The sequence below is a fragment of the Gekko japonicus genome, unplaced genomic scaffold (genome assembly GCF_001447785.1).
Source record: "Gekko japonicus isolate JY-2015 unplaced genomic scaffold, Gekko_japonicus_V1.1 scaffold2082, whole genome shotgun sequence".
NCBI lineage: Eukaryota > Metazoa > Chordata > Lepidosauria > Squamata > Gekkonidae > Gekko > Gekko japonicus.
Window position 1 is genome coordinate 249019 of NW_015159777.1, and position 22842 is coordinate 271860.

The 22842-nt window shown below is 50.8% G+C and overlaps 1 protein-coding gene across 1 annotated transcript in view; it reads left to right on the forward strand.

Annotated features, from left to right (window-relative positions):
* The first annotated feature begins 229 nt into the window (after window positions 1–229).
* The window catches only part of NAA30 (N(alpha)-acetyltransferase 30, NatC catalytic subunit), a 58671-nt gene continuing 36058 nt past the window's right edge, over window positions 230–22842 (forward strand). Inside the window, exon 1 of the mRNA XM_015406900.1 lies at window positions 230–248. Within this exon, the coding sequence (XP_015262386.1) occupies window positions 230–248 (19 nt within the window). The remainder of the gene's footprint in view (window positions 249–22842) is intronic.

A 22842-nucleotide genomic window follows, 5' to 3' on the forward strand; every position in this document is an offset into this window, starting at 1 on the left:
GTTTCAGCCCACAGACAAGTCCGGGACCTCATTGAGGCCAGTTTCGATGTCAAAGTTTAAAGGGAAGTCTTCGCTTCAGGGCACGCTTTTCGGACTACGGTGTTATGTGCATGCGCGAAGATCTCAATTATATGAAAGATTGCCTTCGCGCATGCGCAAACGGAGTAGAAATTTTTAAAAACTGCCGACGTGTGCTGCTGAGCGCCTGAAGTGTGGACGCCGGGGAGCGATGTGCAGCACAGTGAGAGGTGAGTGTGATCGCGCTTTCCCCCCGATCAATTTCATCCAGTTGGAACCGGAGCGGTTTACACCGCTCCCACCCCGCCGTCTGACCGCACCATTCCAGTGATGTCAGGGGGTGTGCCATATGCAAATGAGTTATGCTAATGAGCTCCTGCACCTCTTTTTCTATGAAATGACCCCTGCGCCCTATGTTCTTTATATAAACATCACAGTCCTCAAAGATGATTCATTCAAAGGGTAAATTACTAGAGTCCCGTGGGACTAGTGATAGTGTTACTGACATGGTGCTGTCTGAATGTAAACCTGCACTCGATGTATTTTTTGGGTGAAACATATTTTTCTCTACGTACTGTTTGGGTGAAATACATCTTTGATAATATTTGATACCAATATTTAGACAATAGTATTGAAAAATATAAAAGGAAAAAGAATAAAGCATAAAATTGTTTTACCATAAGCATATATTTATTGTAAAAAGGTAAAGGATCCCTTGCTCGAAAGCCAGTCGAGTCCGACTCTAGGGTTGCGGTGCTCATCTCCGTTTCAAAGCCGAAGAGCCAGCGCTGTCCGAAGACGTTTCCGTGGTCATGTGGCCGGCGTGACTAAACAACAAGGCGCACGGAACGCTGTTCCCTTCCCACCAAAGTGGTACCTATTTATCTACTTGCAATTCCTTGCTTTCGAACGGCTAGGTTGGCAGGAGCTGGAACTAGAGACGGGAGCTCACTCCGTCATGCGGCAACTCGGGTCTCGAACTGCTGAACTACCGACCTTCCACAGCCTGCAGTTCAGCGTCTTAACCACTTGAGCCACCGCACAGTGATATATATTTTTGTATGTCTTCCTGTGACCCTCGGTTTTTTATTTCTCACCTGGGAACAGGCATCCCTATTCACATCACCAACCCGTTTGCTTTAGTGGTTAGGAGCGTGGACTCTAATCTGGGAGAACCAGGTTTGATTCCCCACTCTTCCACATGCAGCTGCTGGCGTGACCTTGGGCCAGTCATAAGTTCTCTCAGAGCTGTTCTCTCAAGGACAGTCCTCAAAAGTGCTCTCTCAGCCCCACCTACCTCACAGGGTGTCTGTTGTGGGGAGGAGAAGGGAAAGGAGATTGTGAGCTGCTCGGAGACTCCTCTTGGTAGCAAAGGGCAGGGTAGAAATCCAATCTCTTCTCTCTCCTTCTTTTTCTCTCTACTACCTGGTTATTTTAACTGGAGGTGCCGGGGATTGAACCTGGGGCCTTCTGCGTGCCAAGCAGATGCTCTAGCACTGGTTCCTATTCCAAAGGAGAATGGTGTAAGCCACTCCAGGTTCCCATTCAGGAGAAAGGCAGGGGAGCAAAGAAGTGAATAAACAAATACATAAGAACATAAGAGATGCCAATGTTGGATCAGGCCAGTGGCCCATCCAGTCCAACACTCTGTCACACAGTGGCCAAAAATACCAGGGGCCATCAGGAGGTCCACCAGTGGGGCCAGGACACTAGAAGCCCTCCCACTGTTGCCACCACCACCACCCAAGCACCAAGAAGACAGAGCATCCCTTGCCCCAGACAGAGTATTCCCTCTATAAGAACATAAGAGAAGCCAAGGTTGGATCAGGCCAGTGGCCCATCCAGTCCAACCCTCTGTGTCACACAGTGGCCAAAAATATAAGGTGCCATCAGGAGGTCCACCAGTTGGGCCTGGACACTAGAAGCCCTCCCACAGTTGCCCCCCCCCAAGCACCAAGAATACAGAGCATCCCTTGCCCCAGACAGAGTATTCCCTCTATAAGAACATAAGAGAAGCCAATGTTGGATCAGGCCAATGGCCCATCCAGTCCAACAGTCTGTCACACAGTGGCCAAAAATACCAGGGGCCATCAGGAGGTCCAGCAGTGGGGCTGGGATACTAGAAGCCCTCCCGAGTGTTAGATCGCGCTAACAAAGGACTCGTACAGTGATTCAGCAAGTGATTCAGCTTTATTGGAAGTAACTAGCAAGCACTAACTCAGTAAGAAACCAGAACAGAAAACAGTGGGAGCTTATGCTCCTTTTAAACATAACCGGGCTAATGTAGCCACGCCTATTTACAAATAACAACCAATGAGATTGCTAGAATAAAGACCAATGGGAGTCTTTCCCTCCTAGGGAATGGTACCGTTCTGATTGGTCGCTGTTACGAAGCGACCAATAGGAAGTTCGCTCAGAGGAGCCCTGGTCTGGCTCGAAGCTTAACACGGGAGTCCTATGAGGTGATTCATGTAATCATTTCAATACATTACAATTCCTCCCCCCTAAGTTAAGCCATCATCCCAATTGTTTTATTATTTACAAACATGCAATCAACCTTTGTACATCAGTTATTCCAACAGTATTTACACTCATAGTCCTTCAGATAAGTCGGCATTTGCCGCGAACGCTGGGACCTGCGGAGCGGTGCAGGCTCCACGGGCAGACAAGGTTGTGGGTCAGAGTGGGGTTCACTACAGCCTGGATCAGGCACAGACTCGACTGGGATTTCAGCCCCGCACACAGGGTTCTGCCCTGACTCGGGGACAGTACCGGGCCTTTCGGTACTCACCGCCTGCTCTGGGGGTGTCCACTCGACATCAGGGGATTCAGCCGTCGGAGAGTCAGCGCTGTCCCTAGCCCAACGTCTCCTTAACTGATCTATGTGGCGCCGCCATATTCGACCGTCAGCTAACTGCACCACATACATTCGAGTACCCACAGAGTCGGATATAACCCCAGGAAGCCACAAGTGCCCGTTTGCATAATTTCGTGCGAAAACCTTGTCCCCTTTTTCAAACATGCGCACCTTCGGTTGCGCAGTGGTACGCTCGGACTGATCTTCTGTGAGGTCTGGGTGCATTCGGTTCAAACGGGTCGTGAGTCTCCGCCCCATTAACAATTCGGCCGGACTACGGCCTGTAGCACTACAGGGGGTGGTGTGCTGCAGCAAAAGAAAGGAGCCCAGCCTCTGGCTCCAGTCCCCTTCGTCCATTTTACCCAGGGCCTCTTTGGCCGTCCTGACCATCCGTTCGGCTTGGCCATTAGATGCCGGATGGAAAGGGGCCGAAGTCATTTGGCGTATGCCATTACTCGTGAGGAAGAGCCTAAATTCCTCAGACACAAATTGAGGCCCGTTGTCACTGACGATGACGTCAGGCAACCCGTGGGTGGCAAAAAGTCGGCGGAGCGCATGGATCACAGCAAGTGATGTGGTCGATTTCATATGCACGACCTCCAGCCATTTGGACATAGCGTCCACCACAATTAGGAACATTTGCCCTTGGAGAGGGCCAGCAAAATCTATATGCAATCTGGCCCAGGGTTTACCAGATGACTCCCAGCCTTGGGGTGTAGCTTGTGGGGGATCGGGTCTGACTTGCTGGCATTTGGGACACCCTCGTACCCATTCTTCGATCTCTTTGTCCAGCCCCGGCCACCAGACATACCCTCTGGCCAACGCTTTGGTGTGTACCATACCGGGGTGACCCTCGTGCAGCGACTCTAACACTCTCGTCCTGAGTTTGTCAGGAACCACCACCCTGTTCCCCCATAATACACAGCCCTTAGAAATGGATAGTTCATTTTGACGGCTTTTGTAAGGGCCGAACTCCGGTTCAACGCTTCCAACCGGCCACCCCCTCCAAACCCAGTTTAATACTCGGGACAGCACGCTATCCTTGGCCGTGTGTGCTGCAATGTCCCTGGATGATACCGGGGGTCGAGGAAGCTCCTCAATTGCCAAGACCTCACAGGCGGGGGCAGGGTCTGCGCCAATGTCCGGCACCGGGCACCGGCTGAGGGCATCCGCATGCCCAATCGCTTTCCCAGGCCGGTGCTCTAAGTCAAAATCATAAGCCTGCAAAAATATCGCCCATCTAAGCATGCGTGGGGACATGATGTTTGGCAATTGCTTATCGGGCGCAAAAATCCCCAGTAGCGGCTTGTGGTCAGTGACCAGCAAAAATCGTCTGCCAAAAATAAAATCATGGAACTTTTTGACAGCCGCTACCAACGCCAGACCCTCCTTGTCTATCTGGGCATAGTTCCGCTCTGCCGCAGATAGTGATCTAGAATAAAAAGCGATAGGCGCTTCGCTCCCATCAGGCATCAGATGGCTTAAAACTGCGCCTACTCCAAACGGTGAAGCGTCAGCAGCTAACACCAGGAGCTTGTGTTCATCATAATGCGTGAGTACGGCATTAGATGTCAGCAGCTCCTTGACTCCCACAAAAGCCTTTTCCTCGGCCTGCCCCCACTTCCATTTTGCCTCCTTGTGCAAAAGCGCGTGCAAAGGGGCCGCCACTGATGCCTTATGCGGTAAAAACGCATGATAAAAATTCAGGAGTCCTAAAAAGGATTGGAGCTCCTTCTTACTCACCGGCCTGGGGGCGTTTTGGATTGCAGATACCTTCTCATCCGTGGGGTGGACTCCCTCTGCGTCAATGCGAAACCCCAGGAAGTCCACACTTTCCACCCCGAGCGTGCATTTTGAGCGCTTAACTCTGAGGCCGGCATTTTGAAAACGCCTGAGGACCTCTTTAACCCGGTCCAGTAGTTCCTGTTCAGACCCGCCCGCAATCAGCACGTCGTCAAAATAGGGCACTGTGCCAGGTACCCCCCTTAGTAGACGTTCCATGAGGCCCTGAAAAATCCCAGGTGCTACGTTGACCCCGAATTGCAGCCTGTTCACTTTAAAAGCCCCTTGGTGGGTTACAATTGTTTGGGCCTCGGCAGCCTCCGGGGTGACAGGCAACTGCTGGTATGCCTGGGCCAGGTCAAATTTGGCGAAAATCTTGCCACCCCCCAGGGAAGCCAAAATGTGGCTTATTACCGGGACCGGGTACGAATGTTGCTGCAGCGCCTTGTTAATCGTACATTTGTAATCGGCGCATAGTCGTATGGACCCATCTGATTTGACAGGGGTTACGATCGGGGTCTCCCATTTGCTGTATGGTACTGGCTCTAAAACCCCTTGCTCAACTAGTTTGTCAATCTCTTTTTCCACCTTATGTTTGAGAGACACAGGTACTTTCCGATACTTCAACCTAATAGGTTTGACTGACGGATCTAAGTCAAACGCAACCGGGGGGCCCTTGTACCTTCCCAACCCTTCGGCAAATACATCAGGGAACAGGTCGTACAGCATGCCCCATTTATTTTCAGACATCCTGTTAATCCCAGAAATACCGATGCCCAATGGCTCAAACCAATCTAACCCTAGCAGGTTAACCCGGTCTCCCTCTGCAATCAGGAATGACAGTTTAACACATTTCCCCTTATACTCAACAGTAACAGAGTCCCGTCCGGCCAAGGGAATTCGGTTGCCCTGGAAGTCGGACACTCTGGTTCCCGCAGGCTGGAGCCGCCGCCGGCTTCGGTTCGGGAACAACTGGCGCCAGGACGCGGCAGAAATCACCGTCACGGACGATCCTGAGTCCACCTCCATTGTACAGGGTCGGCCGTCGAGGAGTGGAGTCACGGTGATCTTGCCCTGGCTGCTGGTGCGATTTACGGCCGATGCGCTCGACAAGGTCGCCGTCAACTGGCAGCTTGCTTCCGATGCTGAGGAACGGGTCTTGCCTTGGGTGCTGACTGGAGTGCCCCTCTGCGCTGACCGGTTGTTAGTTGAGGGATCCTTCTTCGCTGATCTGCAGACTCTGGCCAGATGACCACGCCGCCCACACGCTCTGCAGTCGACATCACGAGCCCAACAGGAGCCGCGCTGGTGCTTCCCGCCACAACCGGAGCAAGGCTTGACGTTGGTAGTCTTCGCTGGGGTCCGCTTGCCTCGAACCGCGTTGACGTCATCATCCGCGTCTTCGCCCTCGCTGTCTCGTTGAGCGTGTATACTGGGCTCTGCCACCCGCTGGCGGACCTCCTTCGTGGACTTCTCCGCTGCTTCCGCGGCCACGGCCTCTTCGTAGGCCACTGCCCAGGTCAGGGTGGTGCGGGCGAACAGCCTCTGTTGCAGCCTTTCATCTTTGAGACCGCAGACGAGACGGTCTCTGAGGGCTTCCTCCACGTTGTGGAAATTACATGGCCGTGCGGCTTTGCGAAGGGCCGCCACGAAATCTGCGATGGTCTCGCCTCCGGCCTGGTTCCGCTTGTAAAAAGCGTGCCGGCAGGCGATCTCCGACGGTTGTGGAGAATAGTGAGCCTTAAGCTTCTCCGTGATGTCAGCGTAGGTGACAGTCTTTATATCAGTTGGGGCCACCAACGACCTGGCTATGTCGAAGGTCCCCTTCCCGCAGGAACTCAGGAGGCATGCCCGTTTCTTCGCCTCATCGGTGATGTCGTGGGTCTCCAGATGGAACTCGAACCTGGACAGGTAGGAGTCCCAGTCTTCTGAGGAGGGTTCGAAGCACTCGAACTTCTGGCTTCCAGCCATCGGGGGAGACTTGGGCACCGGAGCTGGTGGCGCCCCCGCCGGATCGGCTGCTGTGCTCTGCCCGCTTTCTTCCGAGTCCGAAGTGTGGATGTCCGCAGGGCTGCCTACCTGCTCTAACATCCCACCTTCGTCGCCAATTGTTAGATCGCGCTAACAAAGGACTCGTACAGTGATTCAGCAAGTGATTCAGCTTTATTGGAAGTAACTAGCAAGCACTAACTCAGTAAGAAACCAGAACAGAAAACAGTGGGAGCTTATGCTCCTTTTAAACATAACCGGGCTAATGTAGCCACGCCTATTTACAAATAACAACCAATGAGATTGCTAGAATAAAGACCAATGGGAGTCTTTCCCTCCTAGGGAATGGTATCGTTCTGATTGGTCGCTGTTACGAAGCGACCAATAGGAAGTTCGCTCAGAGGAGCCCTGGTCTGGCTCGAAGCTTAACATGGGAGTCCTATGAGGTGATTCATGTAATCATTTCAATACATTACACCGAGTGTATAAACAGTTGCTCTTCTTTGCAACTGTTTCACTCATCTAACAGGGAACCTCCTGTGGAGACCTCCAAAGCTTACTGAGAGAAAACGCTCTTTTATCTCTCTCTCTCTCCTCTAGAGATAAAGAGTCACTTCTGTTTAGAGTTGAGAGACCGGTTAAAGACTTGGAGGGAGACAAAGCAGAAAAAATTAGGACCAACTTGCCTTTTGCTCAGAGTTCTGATATTTATAACCAGGGGTCATGTCGTAGGAAAAGAGGTGCAGGAGCTCATTAGCATAACTCATTAGCATAACTTGTTTGCATATGTCACACACCCGGACATCACTGGAAGTGTGTCAGAAGGCAACACCCACCGCTCAGGCTCCACTGGACTGTTTTGGATTGCTAGCTATTGAGGGGGGGGGGACGTGCAGATCCGTCCTCGCAGAGGAGGGAGAGCTTGTACCTGAATAAAACTTGGTCTTAAAGTTGCCACTGGACTGTTTTGGGCTGGGGGGCCGGGGGAGGCTCTGCAGCTTACCTGGCTGCTTCTTGCTTTGACTGAGGGCTGCTGGGAGCAGGGGGTGTGGCTTGTTGCATGTGCCCGCCCCCTGGGCTCTTGACTGCCGGAGCTCCGCTCCTGTGCGCTCCTGCAGGAAATGACCCCTGTTTATAACAATAATAATACGAGTATTAAAAAAAACCAACATTCACTACGAACGATTTCGTCACTATGTAAACGTTTACATTATTAAGATACTAATAAAGTTTTCTATTTCTTGTGTGCCTGTCTCCTAATAACACAGGAAAAGGAGGAACTGCGGGAAAAACAATGTTACTTAAAAACTGCCAAGATTACGACAAGTGTGCAGAATCAAATTAGAGAATCACAAAGAGAAAAACCACGCAAATCTGCCAGGAAGAGCAGGAAATTAGCATTAGTATGCAACTGCACTAGGGCATCGGCGAAGATACCTCCCCCGTTTTTTTTCTTCAATTTAGTGGCACGAGACTAAGAAAGCTCTCCAGAGCTTCTGCCAAAGGACTCCTCCCTGTGCAAAGTGCAGTGAAGTTAACAACCAACTTTGTACAGGCACTCACATATGTTTTCAACGAATGCAGCTTGCAACGCCAGTGTCAGTGGGTTCTACCATGCATTCTGTACACTCAAAATATCCCCCCATATTATGAGATCGCGTGGGTCTTTCCCATTTTTCACAGTGGCCGATAACACAGCAGAGAACCCCCTAGAGCTCAGCAGTATGGAGAACAGGGCTACGCGGCTGACTGTCAGTTTCAGAAAAAGTCTAATCGGTTTCAACAGTGGGGTTTCCCCCTTTGCCTTCCTTCCTTTCCGTTCCCTTTCATTCAATGAAATAATGATAAAATTGTATGCGCAAACCTGAACCACAGGGGGTTTTTTTGGTAACACTTTTTATTTTTCCAAGACAAACGAACATATAATTGGGATACAGTAATTCATATTGTTATTTTTTCTCTTAGAGTATCTCATACAGTAATTAAATCTGTCTCATTTTTCACCCATCAGTTGATTATATAGAGTTTTCAATTACATGAATATACATTTTCTTATTTTGTATTATTTTTAATTTAATTTAACTTTTTGACTTCTATACCGCTCTGTCCCGGAGGCTCTGAGTGGTTTACATGGCTTATTAATACTCCTAACTAGGGCCACACGATAATCGAGGAAGGTGAGTGCCTACCAGGCACCCTGCTGGCTAGTTGTTCTTCCAGCGGCTCTTCTCTCCTCTGACTCCACACGGTGGGCATCTTCGGCTCGGCTCCGCAGCGGCTCCCTCCGGGGCAGTTCCTATGTCCGCGACTATGCAACAATCACTGCACCGGCCTCCGTCCTGGTTGGCTCCGGCCGTGCTATTAAACATTAGAGTTATATTGTAAATTGTATGACTCTTTATTCTGAATACAAGTATATTAGGATCTGTCCCACCGCCAAGACTCCCAGCACCCCCACGTAATCGGCGGGACCCCCTGGGTCCCCCGCTGCTTACCTGGGGCCCCGGGGGAATCCAGAATGGGCCGCCACAGACAACTGGCCCAGCTGAGGAAAAGCTGCCACCACCTCGCACGCACTCCCTGGGTGATGGCGGCAGCGGGGCCGGCCAGAGCACATCCACCCACGCCGGGATGGCCACGCCGGACCTGTGGCCCGGCGCGAGAGCTCACCAGTACATCCTGGCTCAGCGGCCTGGCCAGAGCCATCCAACAGCATCCTGCCCCCGACCCGGAAGGAGTAGCGGGACCACAGCCCCTCCCAATGGCCGGCGTCCTCAGTTATGTAGGGGGGTGGGGCTCGGAGGGAGAAAAGACAGGTTGAGCGCAGGGAACACTGGGGGGGAGCGGGAAGGGGATAAAAGGAGGGCAGCAAAAGAGGGCCAGGGATGACTACCTAGATTGGAGAGAGCTGTGCCCAGAGAGAAATGGAGAGCCATCCATCCAGAAGGAGCGGGGCGGCAGGGGCGGCAGGGGCATTTCAAGCTGTGATCGCTGGCCATGTGTGTGTATGCGTGCATGTATGCGTCTGTGCTATAACTCTACTACGCACAGGGAGGAGTCCTTCGGCAGAAGCTCTGGAGAGCTGTTTTAATCTTGTGCCACTAAGGGTGGTTCTGCATCAGGCATCCACTCCACAGTTTCTCAACTGGGAGGAAAAGGTGCAGCTCAAAACCACATTCAGATCCCTCGGGGCAACGCTGTACTGACCGCAAAGTCATCTCTGAACGGTCGTAAATCTATGCAGAAGGTACCATAAAACCGTATGATCATAGAAAGCAAAAGCAGCATGCAATGCAAAGGGTGCCATAAAACCCAATGATCAAAGAAAGCAAAAGCAGCATGCAATGCAGAGGGTACCATAAAACCCAATGGTTGAAGAAAGCAAAAGCAGCATGCGATGTAGAGGGCACCATAAAATCTGATGATCGAAGAAAGTGAAAGCAGCATGCAATGCAGAGGGTACCATGAAACCCGGTGATCAAAGAAAGCGAGAGCAGCATTCAGTCTAGAGGATACCTTAAAATCCGATGACTGAAGAAAGCTAAAGTGGCATGCGATGCAGAAGGCACCATAAAATCTGATGATCAAAGAAAGTGAAAGCGGCATGCAATGCAGAGGGTACCATAAAATCCGATGATCAAAGAAAGTGAAAGCACATTAAAATCTTATGATCAAAGAAAGCGGAAGCGGCATGCAATGCAGAGGGTCCCATAAAACCCAATGATCAAAGAAAGCGAAAGCAGTGTGCAATGCACAGGGTACCATGAAACCCGGTGATCAAAGAAAGCAAGAGCAGCATTCAGTCTAGAGGGTACCTTAAAATCCGATGATCAAAGAAAGCACGCAATGCAGAGGGTCCCATAAAACCCAATGATCGAAGAAATCGAAAGCAGCATGGAGTGCGGAGGCTATCATAAAACCCGATGATCGAAGAAAGCGAAAGCAGCATGCAATGCAGAGGGGAATTTCTGTTCCAACGTGGGTTTCATAAAACAACGGAGGGCAAAGCCAATACCGAATCGCCCTGAACTGGGGGGGGGGGATCCTTAAGGCCAGGGGTCATTTTGTACAAAAAGAGGTGCAGAAGCTCATTAGCATAACTTATTTGCATATGCCACACCCGGGGGGGGGAAGGTGCAGATCTGTCCTCGGAGAGGAGGGAGAGCTTGTACCTGAATAAAACTTAGTCTTAAAGGTGCCACTGGACTGTTTTGGACCGGGGGCCGGGGGGGGCTCTGCAACTTACCTGGCTGCTTCTTGCTCTGACTGAGAGCTACTGGGAGCAGGGGGCAGGGCTTGTTGCATGTGCCCGCCCCCTGGGCTCTTTACTGCCGGAGCTCCGCTCCTGTGCGCTCCTGCAGGAACTGACCCCTGCTTAAGGCACAATGAAATATTTGTTTACACCGGCTATTGCTAACAGACCTGGTTGGGCTAGACTACCCCGATCTCGTCAGACCTTGGAAGCTAAGCAGGGTCAACCGTGGTCAGGATTTGGAGGGGAGACCACAAGGGAGTTCCAGGGTCGGTATGCAGAGGCGGGCTAGGGCAAACCGCCTCAGTGAGTCCGTTGCCTTGAAAACCCGACAGGGTCGCCAGAAGTCGGCCGCGACTCGATGGCACTATACGCACTCGCATTGTGAACGATTGCTCCAGACTGCCCCCTCTAGTACTCGGTCGTTTCCCCCCCTCCAGTTAATAACAGCTTTCGGGTCGCTCTCGCCCATCCGGGAAGCCAGGCTAATGCAGTCTTCACTGCGTTCCTTCCACGGGCTCGGGCGTCATCAAATCGGTCGTAAATAAACCGACCCCCTTGCAGGAAAGACAATGGAATTACACATACTCCTACTACCGCCAATTACGGTAAGAGCAACAATTATAAGGTTGCACTTCTACAGCCACCCTAAGGAGAAAATGAGAGGAAAGTGTTCCATTAGCCAGAGCGACAGTCAAATTTCCTCCCTATTAGTCCCACCGGTGCGCCACTATCGCATGAGGGGGGCTGGGGTCGTAGGGTAACAATTAAAGATCCTGACAATTAGCCTTTCTGATGTGCACACCTCCAGCCTAATGAGAGATGTGGGATTCTTTAAAAAAAAAAAATCCTACCTGCATTTCCACACTGTTTGCTCATACGTGGCACGGTGGATCGACGGCGGGATAGAGCGAAGGCGCTCCGCAGACCTGCACACTGAACACGGTACGTCAAGAGGCGTTATGAAGGCTTCGCGTGTTCAGCACAGGATGAGAAACCCTCCCCCCTTGCTTTTTTTGCTAGAGAAATTTATTGCCGGACTTCTACTTCCAAAACCTGGACATTTGAAAGAGATGGCTTAATGTGAATGAAATGTAGATGACGCTACTACACCTGTTTGATGTAGAGGTTAGGAGCACGGGGTCTAATCTGGGAGAACCGGGTTTGAGTCCCCACGCCTACACATACAGCCAGCTGGGTGACCTTGGGTCAGTCACAAGTTCTCTCAGAGCTGTTCTCTCAGGAGCAGTCATCTCAAGAGCTCTCACAGCCCCGCCTACCTCACAGGGTGTCTGTTGTGGGGAGGGGGAGGGGGAGGAGATTGTAAGCCGCTCTGAGACTCCTTTGGGCAGTGAAGGGCGGGGTATGAATCCAATCTCCTCCTCCTCTTCTTCTAAATTCAAGGTGATGAAGCCCTTTGAAGGACGGAAAAACATGAATCTAGCACTCTGGACAGCCTCAATCTCCTCCAGCATCTTGTTTTTCACAGGGGCTGCAGTTGGTAACCCCACAGCGGCCATGCCCTTAAGGTGTAAGGCCTAAGACCAGGGGTCCCCAACATTTTTCAGCCTGCTGTCACCTTTGTGATCGTAAGCTACTTTGAAACTCCTTAGGGTACAGAAAAGTGCGGTATAAAAAGAAGAAGAAGAAGAAGAGGAGATTGGATTTATACCCCGTCCTTCACTACCTGAAGGAGTCTCAGAGCGGCTTACAAACTCATTTCCCTTCCCCAAGAGACTGGATTTATACCCCGCCCTTCACTACCCGAAGGAGTCTCAGAGTGGCTTACAAACTCCTTTCCCGTCCCCTACCCACAACAGACACCCTGTGAGGTAGGTGGGGCTGAGAGAGCTCTGACAGAAACTGCCCTTGAGAGAACAGCTCTGGAAGAACTCGTGACTGACCCAAGGTCACACCAGCAGCTGTATGTGGAAGAGTGGGGAATCAAACCCGGTTCTCCCAGATTAGAGTCCGTGCTCCTAACCACTTCACCAAACTGGCTCTCTAGGCCGATCCTACACTGAGCAGGGGATTGGACCAGATGGCCTGTATGGCCCCTTCCAATTCCGTGATTCTATGATTCTAGGTAGGCATGCAAAGAGGCCTTTATCTCCAGTTGGGGTTACAATTCAAACCCAGAAAGGACTTGTCTGGCCGCCTGGGATTGAGAACCCGCCTTTGCAAGCTGCCATAACGCATATCTTGCAGCAGGAAATTGCAACGTTAGACACCATCGCTGATTTCGAAAGAATTCGCACAGCAGAACTTTTCAGGCCTGTTGTTTCCTCTACACTGGCCTTGCAAGAGGTCACCTAAAGGTTTTTAAAGGTTTTTGCTCCAAACATGCCTCGAAGTCCCACAGTTCTGCTAAGTCCTGGCAGTTCACAAAAGATACCACTGGGGGGGGGGGATCACAGATTTCCCCGCATCTCCGGCTGCATATTATCGTTTTATTTTCCTGTTCGCGGGCAACATGCCATATTTGCATTTTTGAGCCTGAACAGTTCTAATTTCCCCTTTTTTAATTGCAGAAGCTCAGGAGAAACATTTACTTTGTTTTCGCTGAGCAGTTATACAATTATTCCTTTTCAGATACTATGTGAACCATGAACCCCTAATAGGCTAGGCTTGGTTAATGCAATTTGGCAGAAGTATTTACATGAAAACAGAAATCTAATGAATTTTTCAAATGAGTACATTGGTAACACAAAGTAATTACTTTTTTTTCCTTTTTTTCGGGGGGAGGAGTGGGGGAGAGAAACACAAAATTCATTAAACTTTTCTCAATTAGTCAAAGCGACTTGCTAAATAAGCCGGGGAAAGAAAGGGAAATGTTTGATTATAAACATGCTAGACTTTGCGCCCATCTGTCAAACTTGCTTCAAGTGGGTGGTTTTGTCATACAAAGGAGAGCTGTATGCTTGTGTAAGTTATTTTATTTTAGTCTATTTAATTCATTGATACCCTGCATTTCTCCCCAGTGGCAGCCCAAAGTATCTGACATCCTTCTCCTGTCCTCCATTTTATCCTCACAACAACCCTGTGAGGTAGATGTGTCTGACTGGCCCAAGATCACATGAACACATGTACTAAATCAGACCCTTGGGCCATCAAGGTCAGTATTGCCTACTCAGCCTGGCAGCATGTCAGGCTGAGGTCTTTTCCATCACCTGCTTCCCTGGTCCTTTAGACTGGAGATGCCGGGGATTGAACCTGGGATGTTCTGCATGCCAAGCAGGTGCTCTACCACTGAGCCACGGCCCCTCCCTAATAAACATGAACACAGGAAGCTGCCTTATATGGAGTCAGACCATTGGTCTATCAAGGTCACTCTTTCTCATCACCTACTGTCTGGTCCTTTTAACTGGAGATGCCGGGGATTGAACCTGGGATCTTCTGCATGCCAAGCAGGTGCTCTACCACTGAGCCACAGCCCCTCCCTAATAAACAAGAACACAGGAAGCTGCCTTATACGGAGTCAGACCATTGGTCTATCAAGGTCACTCTTTCACATCACCTACTGTCTGGTCCTTTTAACTGGAGATGCCGGAGATCGAACCTGGGACCTTCTGCATGCCGAGCAGGTGCTCTACCACTGAGCCACGGCCCCTCCCTAATAAACAAGAACACAGGAAACTGCCTTATACGGAGTCAGACCATTGGTCTATCAAGGTCACTCTTTCTCATCACCTACTGTCTGGTCCTTCTAACTGGAGATGCCGGAGATCGAACCTGGGACCTTCTGCATGCCAAGCAGGTGCTCTACCACTGAGCCACGGCCCCTCCCTAATAAACATGGACACAGGAAACTGCCTTATACTGAGTCACACCATTGGTCTATCAAGGTCAGTCTTTCACATCACCTACTGTCTGGACCTTTTAACTGGAGATGTCGGATAGTGAACCTGGGACCTTCTGCATGCCAAGCAGGTGCTCTACCACTGAGCCACGGACCCTCCCTAATAAACAAGAACACAGGAAACTGCCTTATACTGAGTCAAACCATTGGTCTATCAAGGTCACTCTTTCTCATCACCTACTGTCTGGTCCTTTTAACTGGATATGCCGGGGATTGAACCTGGGACCTTCTGCATGCCGAGCAGGTGCTCTGCCATTGAGCCATGGCCCCTCACGAGTGGGGATTTGTACCTGGGTTTCCCAGATAGTAGTCCGACACTCGAAACACTATCCCAAACCGCCTCACTCTTTTGTCAATGTGAAATGGTGCCCGAACAAGAAATAACCTGGCTTGAGGACTAGACCCCAGCCCTTTTCACACATCTGGGGTCAAATCCCGCCTCTCTGCTCAGCTACTGGTGATGCCGTCCTTCAGCATACCTCTGAACATTGGTTGTTGGTGTACTTGTGGTGTATTCAATCTGACCGAAGTATGTATGTGAACTCTGTCATTGAAACACCATGTGAAGCTTTCATCCTGGGCTAGGATCCGAATCCCTCAAATGTAATTGGTAGCCCAAGGAAGAGCCGACCAATCACCAACAGCCAGTTCCAAGAGCGGGAACTATTGTGATTGGACTTTATCCCTGCAACCTCATAGGTTGGTATTTGTATAGTAGGCGTGGCTACATTCGCCGGGAGAGTTTAAAAGTGGAACGGCTCCAATGCTAAAGCTGTTCTGGCTATTCATGTTGGTCTGTTTGGAGTTGAGTTACGAGTTGCTGAATAAAGCTGATCTTTTGCTGGAATCACTCTCTGACTCTTTGTTATGTAACCGACTTAACAGTACTACTGGGAGAGGTTTTAACCTCAATTCCTTCCTTAGAGGCATTCCGGTGGGGGGATCTGATTGGTCCTAAGGTTGCTAGCTCCGGGTTGGGAATTCCTGGAGATTAGGGGTCGTTTCGTAGAAAAAGAGCTAGGGGAACTCATTAGCATAACTCATTAGCATATGCCACACCCCCTGACATCACCGGAAGTGTGTCATAAGGCCACACACCCCGCCCCCCAACCGCCACCGCCGGCCTTGCAGCTCCACTGCCGAGCCCCAGGAGGGGCCCGGCGGTGGACCTGCAGAGCCGGCGGGAGTGCGAGGAAGCCCCGCGAAGGCCCTCCCTGGCCCCAGGCAGGCAGGGGTGGGGAGAGGCAGGGAGGAAGCAACTTACCCTCCCTCTTCTCCTGCCTACTCCTGGCTGGAAACAGGGTTGAGGCAGGGCAGGGACTTCAGCAGGGTATGATGTCCTAGAGTCCGCCCTCCAAAGCAGCCATTTTCTCTTGGGGAACTTAACTCTGTCACTTGAAGGTGAGTTGTGATTTTGGTAGTTCTCCAGGCCCCACCTGGAGGTTGCTAACCCTAGCTCAAGAGACAGAACTCCTCCGTGGGCTGGAGATTTGAGGACAGAGACTGGCAAGGGACCTCAGTGGAGAAATAATGCCACAGAGTCCGCCCTCCAATGCAGCCATTTTCTGGGTGATGTGAAAGACTTCAGCCTGAGACCCTGGAGAGCCAGTTTGGTGTCGTGGTTAAGTGCGCGGACTCTGATCTGGGAGAACCGGGTTTGATTCCCCACTCCTCCACTTGCACCTGGCTGGATGACCTTGGGCAAGGCGTAGTTCTGATAAGAGCTGTCCTTGAAAAAGAGCAGTTTCTGTCAAGAGCTCTCTCAAGCCCCACCCACCTCACAGGGTGTCTGTTGTGGGGAGGGGAAGGGAAAGGAGTTGTAAGCCACTCTGAGACTCCTTTGGGTAGTGAAGAGCAGGGTATAAAACCCATCTCGTCCTCCTCCTCTTCTTCTTCTTCTGCTGTTCATGTAGTTGCTGGTGTGACCTTGGGTCAGGCACAAGTTCTGTCAGAGCTGTCCTTAAAAAAGAGCAGTTTCTGTCAGGAGCTCTCTCAGTCCCACCTGCCTCACAGGGTGTCTGTTGTGGGGAGGGGAAGGGGAAGGAGTTCGTAAGCCCCTCTGAGACTCCCTTGGGTAGTGAAGGACGGGGTATAAAGCCAATCTCTTCTTCTTCAATCTCACAGGAGCCCTGTGGCGGCGGCGAAGCCTTCTCAGAGCGTTCCCTGTGCATGCGCAGGGAACGCTCCTTTACTTTTGGGGGGATTTAAATACCCCCCTATAGTTTTTTTTACAGTTTTTAGATTTTTCTGCACATCTGGGGATTGCCCCAAAGGTGCAGGAAAATCTCCCTGCCCCCCAGGTGCCCCCAATGTGCGGATTTAGATATCCGCACGCGGGGGGCGCCTTGGCTGTTAGATATATAGATTGACAACTGCAAGAATATTATATGCCAAACACTGGAGAAAGAATGAGGTACCTTCAAAAGAAGGAATCATAAATAAATGACTTGAAACTGCAGAGACGGACAAACAGACTCTAATTGTGAGAGGACAAAATGAAGGAAGTTTGGCATGCAGAAGGTCCCAGGCTCAATCCCCGGCATCTCCAGTTAAAAGGACCAGGCAGTAGGTGATATGGAAGACCTCTACCTGAGACCCTGGAGAGCTGTAAAGAGGGGCCGTGGCTCAGTGGTAGAGCATCTGCTTGGCATGCAGAAGGTCCCAGGCTCAATCCCCGCCATCTCCAGTTAAAAGGACCAGGCTAGGTGATATGAAAGACCTCTGCCTGAGACCCTGGAGAGCTGTAAAGAGGGGCCATGGCTCAGTGGTAGAGCATCTGCTTGGCATGCAGAAGGTCCCAGCTTCAATCCCCAGAATCTTCAGTTAAAAAAACCAGGCAGTAGGTGATATGGAAGACCTCTACCTGAGACCCTGGAGAGCTGCTAAGGTCGGTGTAAAAAAGAGTAAGAGTCCGGCAGCACCTTAAAGACTGCTCACTGCTCGCTTCTTCAGGTACAGATACACCCCTCTGCATATCACACCTCATCCAATCACAACTGCTGTTGTCATTTGCCTGTTAATATCATTGAGCTTCTGAAATCACTCCACTTTCCAAGATATAAGGACGGATGGAGTCACATTCTAGCTGCATCTGAAGAAGTGAGCCATGACTGACGAAAGCTCCTCCCCTACCACACATTTTTGTTAGTTGTAAAGTACTGGGTTCGCCGCATGGAGGACTCGGACGACGACATGCTTTTGCACACATTCATTGTACTTCACTCCAACTAAGACTAACGCTAACGGCCCGACAGGGCCAACTACCGTGTTTCCCCGAAAATAAGACACTGTCTTATATTATTTTTTCTCAAGAAGACACACTAGGGCTTATACCACAAATGCATAGAAATCCTGCAAGGGCTTATTTTTGGGGTAGGTCTTATTTTCGGGGAAACAGGGTATATATAGGGTGGTGGCAGCACCTACGGCGGCGAGAACATTGGCGGCAGTAAGCAGAGCCTGGATGGTGCAGCGTGGAGGTGATACAGCAAGAATGAGAGCTGGCAGAGCGATCCCTGGTGGCCGCTAAAACATCGAGCAGCAGTCGACGGCAGAGACGGTGGCCAGAGAGGCGCACGATGACGTGTTTCGTGGGCGCGGCGGAGCCAAACAAGGACGGAGCCGAGGCCAGGAAACGAGCATGGAGCATGCGCCAGGAACAGTCCCCTCAATGAAGCAGTCGTTCCCAGGGAGCTGCCAGAGACTACCAGAAAGAATGCCAAGCCAGAGGCTACTTCTAGAACACAACATGTAAACCGCCCAGAGACCCTTCGGTGTTAGGGTGGTATAATAAGTCGAAATAATAAATAAATGAATAAATAAATAAATAAATAATACATCTCCACCCAGCACCCCCCATTCCCATTGGAGGGTTTGAATGTCCCGCCAAAGTGGCTATTGGTTGGGGCTGGGGAAAACCAGGATCCAAAGTTTCCTTTGTTCCAGGAGACAAGCTCCTGCATGTGCCGCGGACCCCTGGTGGCGGTCCACGTACATAACATTAGTCTTTAAGGTGCTCCTGGATTCTTGCTCTTTTCTGCTGCTAGGTAAAGGTAAAGGTCTCCCTTGCTCGAATGCCAGTCGAATCCGACTCTAGGGTTGCGGTGCTCATCTCCGTTTCAAAGCCGAAGAGCCAGCGCTGTCCGAAGACGTTTCCGTGGTCATGTGGCCGGCATGACTAAACACCAAGGTGCACGGAACGCTGTTACCTTCCCACCGAAGTGGTCCCTATTTATCTACTTGCAATTTCTTGCTTTCGAACTGCTAGGTTGGCAGGAGCTGGAACTAGAGATGGGAGCTCACTCCATCATGCGGCACCCGGGTCTCGAACTGCTGAACTACCGACCTTCCACAGCCTGCAGTTCAGCGTCTTAACCACTTGAGCCACCGCAGCTCCTGTCTGCTGCTACAGACAGACTAACAGTGAGCAGCTCAGCATGCCTGGACATTGGGGGGGGCGCTACATCACCCTAAAGGAGTATGGGTCAGGGGTGTCAAACATACGGCCCAGGAGCCGGATGAGGCCCCCAGAGGGCTTCTATCAGGCCTGCAGTGGAACTGGCTGTCTTCTTCTTCTTCCAGTTCTGCTGCTGCGTCATCGTAGGTTTGCAGCTTACAAGTACACACCTGAACAGCATACTCCAGATTGCAACAGCACAGGCATTTTGATGCAATCATTCAGAGCAAGAGGTCTGAACCACTGCACCAAAGTGGCTCTCAGGGGCTGTGGCCCAGTGGTAGGGCATCTGCTTGGCATGCAGAACATCCCAGGTTCAATCCCCGACATCTCCAGTTAAAAGGACCAGGCAGGAGGTGATGTGAAAGACTTCAGCCTGAGACCCTGGAGAGCCACTGCCCATCTGAGCGGGCCATACCGACATCGATGGGCCAATGATCTGATTCTGTATAAGGCAGCTTCATGTGTTCACTACGCCATGCTGGTTTTTCTCGAGGCTGGGTTTGTTTTAGAGCCACAATACACATCTGGCGCTCCAGTCCATTCCCTAAGAAAGAAAGAAATTAAAACCATTTTCAAATCTTTACCACAGCTTACAGGATTCATTAAGAAAACGAAGCATGCAATCTGAGCAGTGGCTCAAGTAACTAAGACACTGAACTGCAGGGCTTGGAAGGTCTGTCGTTCGGCAGTTCGAGACCCGGGTGCTGCATGACGGAGTGAGCTCCCGTCTCTGGCCCCAGCTCCTGCCAGCCTAGCAGTTCGAAAGCAAGACATTGCAAGTCGATAAGTAGTGACAGATTTCACATTCCTGGGATCCCAGATCACCGCAGACTGTGACTGCAGCCATGGAATTAAAAGACGCCTGCTCCTTGGGAGGAAAGCGATGGCGAACCTAAACAGCATGATAAAAAGTAGAGACATCACCCTCCCAACAAAAGTCCGCATGGTCAAAGCAATGGTATTCCCGGTAGTCATGTATGGCTGCGAGTGTTGGACTATAAGGATGGCCAAGCGCCGAAGAATAGATGCTTTTGAACTATGGTGCTGGAGAAGACTCTTGAGAGTCCCTTGGACTGCAAGGAGATCAAATCAGTCAATCCTAAAAGAAATCGACCCTGACTGTTCCCTGGAAGGCCAGATCATGAAACTGAAGCTCAAATACTTTGGCCACCCAAGGAGAAGGGAGCACTCACTGGAGAAGACCCTGATGGTGGGAAAGACTGAAGGTGAAAGAAGACGGGGACGGCAAAGGATGAGATGGTTAGACAGTGTCATCGATGCAATGAACATGAAATTGAGCGGGCTTCGGAGGATGGCGGAAGATAGGAGGGCCTGGCGTGATCTTGTCCATGAGGTCACAAAGAGTCGGACTCGACTGTGCGACTGAACAACAACAAAATAGGCACCACTTTGGTGGGAAGGTAACAGCGCCTCATGCGTTTAGTCATGCCAGTCACATGACCACAGAGAAGTCTTCGGACAGTGCTGGCTCTTCGGCTTGGGAACCATGAGCAACCCCCCCCAGAGGCTTTCAAGCAAGGGAAACCTTCACCTTTACCTTATATAACTTGGAAACTTGCCTGTTGCAGTAAATCGAAGGCCACCCTGTTTTATCTCTCTTACTCGTGTCTCTTTATTGGCTCTTTCGGCCATTTAAAAACGACACGACAAGAATGAATTGAGAACACAGAAGGAACCTCTTTGGCTTTTAACTCTTTTCTGTTGTGGTTGTTTCTACGGCAATGCAGCAGAAGGGAAGAGGACCTGCAGCTACTGTGGGTTTGGTGGTGGGGTTTTGTGGTTGTTGTTGTGTTTTTGTTTTGTTTTTTTTAAAGAAAAGCTATTTATTTATTTTAGAATGAGATCTGGACTTATTCCGGCTGTGCATAAGCGATTATTCTTTGCGCGTGAGAGGGAAAACAGCGAGACTGTGTTTCCGGTTCTGCGTGAGTCGGCAGGCTCCCGCGCCGCGCCAGTCCGCATTCAAATGCATTTTCCGTTTTGATATAATAAACCACCCAGCTGACTCGCAGGCATTACCGAGACCAAATTGTCGCGTCGGCCGAACAGAATAGATGGCGCCTGATGCATTATGTGCTGCTCTCCGATGTGAAGAGCCACACAACATCTCTGCATGTCCTAAGGTAGGGGTGTCGAACTCATTTGTTCTGAGGGCCGGATCTGACATAAATGAGACCTTGTTGGCCTGGGCCATGCGTGTCAGAGAAGGTGATGCCAGGTAGTGGAGATATAAACTTTATAAAGGACACAAACACGAAGGTGTTCTTTTTTTTACTTAAAAAAACATGCTTAAAACATTAGCACTCTTGCAATATTCTGTTTCTTTCCGCAGGGCCTGCAAGACGGAGCTCTTCCGCCAGGCTTTTGAGTAGGAGCCAGCGGGGGGGAACGGGCCTCTGGGGCAGGGGTTTCCCTGCCCTGTCACGGCAGGGCCAGGGAGCGTGGGTCAAACAAGTCAAGTCCAAAGCCAGTCCGAGTTTCAGCCGAGTAGTTCAAGCAGCACAGGTTAAACAAGTCCAAAACAGTTCACAAAGCCAGCATCAAACGTACCATACGTCATAGTCCATAAATCAAATGAAGCCAGAGTATCGCAGAGCCGAATTCAGGGTCAAACAATGCCGAGTGTCAAGGAGCCGATGTTCAGAAGCCGAGTAGCAAACCGTCAAGGTTTCAAGGAGTCTGGAGCAGGATTGCACAGAGCATCTGGTCCTGTCAACTGAAGTTGCCAGTACGAATTGCTGCAAGCAGCAGGTTTGTTGATATAGCGTGCTGGCTCATTAACTTATTATCTCTTGCTGAGCAAGGTCATGCTGCTGTTAAAACTCAGGGCTGAATGAGCGTCTTCCACGCATGCGTGCAGCTTTGCGTCTCTCATTCAGCTCCTGTCTTCTTTGACTCCTGAGCCGGTTCACAGGTGGCGGGGAGTCAGGTGGTGAATTGTTTGAGTTAAGCAGAGCCTGATCCGGCGCAGGTGTCTCTTGGGAGGCTCTATCCTCCTCAAGACTTATAGTGTCTTCTTTTAAAGGAGCCAGTTCCTGGCTGTAAGGCTCTGCTTCTGTGGTTCCATCAGGGGCTTGTGGTGCCAAATCCCCGTGTTCTTGGCTGTCAGGTGCTACATCAGGGGCAGGCATGACACGCCCCCCCCGGGGGGACTTGGCAAGCCTAGTGGCCAAAAATAGCAGGACCCATCAGGAGATCCAGCAGTGGGGCCAGGACTCCAGAAGCCCTCCCACTGTTGCTCTCCCCCCCAAGCACCAAGAATACAGAGCATCCCTTGCCCCAGACTGAGAGTTCCTCTCTATACCTTGTAGCTCATAGCCACGGATGGACCTCTGCTCCGTATGCTTATCCAATTCCCTCTTGAAGCCGTCCATTCTTGCAGCTGTCACTGCAGCCAGTTTGGTGTAGTGGTTAAATGCACAGACTCTAATCTGGGAGAACTGGGTTTGATTCCCCACTCCTCCACTTGCACCTGGCTGGATGACCTTGGGCAAGCTGTAGTTCTGATTAGAGCTGTACTTGAAAAAGAGCAGTTTCTGTCAGAGCTCTCTCAGCCCCACCTCTCTCACAAGGGGTCTGTTGTGGGGAGGGGAAGGGAAAGGAGT